The 1,808-nt window shown below is 65.5% G+C and overlaps 1 protein-coding gene across 1 annotated transcript in view; it reads right to left on the minus strand.

Annotated features, from left to right (window-relative positions):
- POLD2 (polymerase (DNA directed), delta 2, accessory subunit) overlaps positions 1–1,808 on the minus strand; it is a gene marked incomplete at both ends in the record, with an annotated part of 3,700 nt that overhangs the window by 601 nt on the left and 1,291 nt on the right. The window contains 4 exon segments of the mRNA XM_010180723.1: positions 179–351; positions 456–654; positions 1,358–1,472; positions 1,549–1,672. Coding sequence (XP_010179025.1) covers positions 179–351; positions 456–654; positions 1,358–1,472; positions 1,549–1,672 — 611 coding nt within the window.

Consider the following 1,808-nt stretch of genomic DNA (forward strand, 5'->3'; position numbering starts at 1 on the left):
TGGGGGTCACTGGCAGTGGCCAAATTTCCCCCTCCTTTTGAAGGGGCTCAGAGCAAAGCCCCAGCTGGAGTTCGCTGCTGGCTCTGCCTCGCTCAGATTTGGCTCCCACAGGAAGGGAAGAGGGAACTGAGCCGGGCTCTGCGCCGCCTCCCCTTCTCGCCGCGTCCCCACGCAGCACCAGATGCGGTGCTCACAGGGAAGGGCTGTTTGCCACCCCGGGGTGCTGGCACAGCGCTGCTCCCCTGCCTGGGAGAAAAAAAACACACTCACGCAGAGCTGCAGCAGGATCTCATCCAGCATCTTCACCGCCTCCACGCTGGCCGCCTGCGTCTTCTTGGTCAAGTACTTGGCCTGGGTCAGCGGGGAGCAGTGAGGGAACAGCCCCGTGTCCCCTCCAGCCCCTTCCCCGGGCCCAGCGGGCGCTGCAGAGGCTGGGGGACACCTCCAGGCCGTACCTTGTTGATGGTGTCGCGGCTCTGCGTGCTCTGGCTCAGCAGGTTCCCGGCCAGGAGGACGCGGGAGATGAGGGCGGCGCAGCTCTGCTGGCCCTCGGCGCCCAGCTGCCCCGTCACCGCGTCCACCAGCAGCTGCGTGCTCAGCAGGGCCTCGCCGCTGCCGCTGCCCAGCCCCAGCCCTGACACCAGCAGCACGAACCTGGGCACATGGGAACGGGCAGCACTCTCAGACCTGCCTGCACCCAGCCCTGTCTGCACCAAAAACCCTGCCTGTGCTGTCTGCATCCATTCCTGCCCGTGCCCAAACCCCTGCCTGCACTCCCTGCTTGCACCCAAACCCTGCCTGTGCTCCCTGTCTGTACCCATCCCTGTCTGTGTCCAGACCCTGTTTGCACCCAAACCCTGCCTGTGCCCAAACCCCTGCCTGCATCCATCCCTGCCTGCGCCCAGTCCTGCTCCCACCCATCCCTGCCTGTGCCCAAACCCCTGCCTGCACTCCTTACCTGCACCCATCTCTGCTTGCGCCCAAACCCCTGCCTGTGCCCATTCCCTGTCCATGCCCACACCCCCTGCCTGCACTCAGCCCTGCCTGCTCCCAAACCCTGCCTGCACCCATCCTCGTGCCTGCGCTGTCTGCACCCAAACCCCTGCCCACGCCCAAAACCCTGCCTGTACTCCCTACCTGCACCCACCTCTGCTTGCGCCTAAACCCCTGCCTGTGCCCTAACCCAGCTCACACCCATCCCTGCCTGCACCCAAACCCCCGTCCACACCAAGGGGCTTCAGAGAGCCAGGGGTGGGGGATGCAACCCCTGTCTCTCACCACTAACTCCCATGGAGGAAACGGTCCCCAGGGCTCAGGGACATGGTGCCACCCCGCTCCTGTCCCCACGGGCACTCACCGGTCTGAGCTGGGCCCTTTCCATGGCAGTGGCGGGGGGAGGCCAGCGAAGCAGTGATCCTGCACCAGGAACTTGCCGTCGTCCTGCTCGCAGCCGTACACGGCCAAGATGGTCCCTAGGGCACAGAGCGAGTGCTGAGCCCTGCACTGGGGCCTGTGCAATGGCTCCCACCCCAGGCCATCGTCCCCTACCTGTCACCAGCCTCTGCACCTCCACCGCTCCCTCCAGCTTGATGCGCTGCAGCTCATCCTCCAGGATCAGCTCGTCCGAGGGGTGGATGTACTTGGGCAGGGGGGGCTGAGGCACCAGATTGTGCTGTGGGGGGAAGACAGAACAGGCTTTGATGTGGCCCAAAGAGCCCTTTCCTCCCAGAAACCCCGCTCGTGCAAACCAGAGCGCGGGTGCGTGCCTCAGACACCGGCACAGCCCCCCCCCGCCAACCAACCCTTTT

The sequence above is a fragment of the Mesitornis unicolor genome, unplaced genomic scaffold (assembly GCF_000695765.1).
Source record: "Mesitornis unicolor isolate BGI_N332 unplaced genomic scaffold, ASM69576v1 scaffold38973, whole genome shotgun sequence".
NCBI classification, from domain to species: Eukaryota; Metazoa; Chordata; class Aves; order Mesitornithiformes; family Mesitornithidae; genus Mesitornis; species Mesitornis unicolor.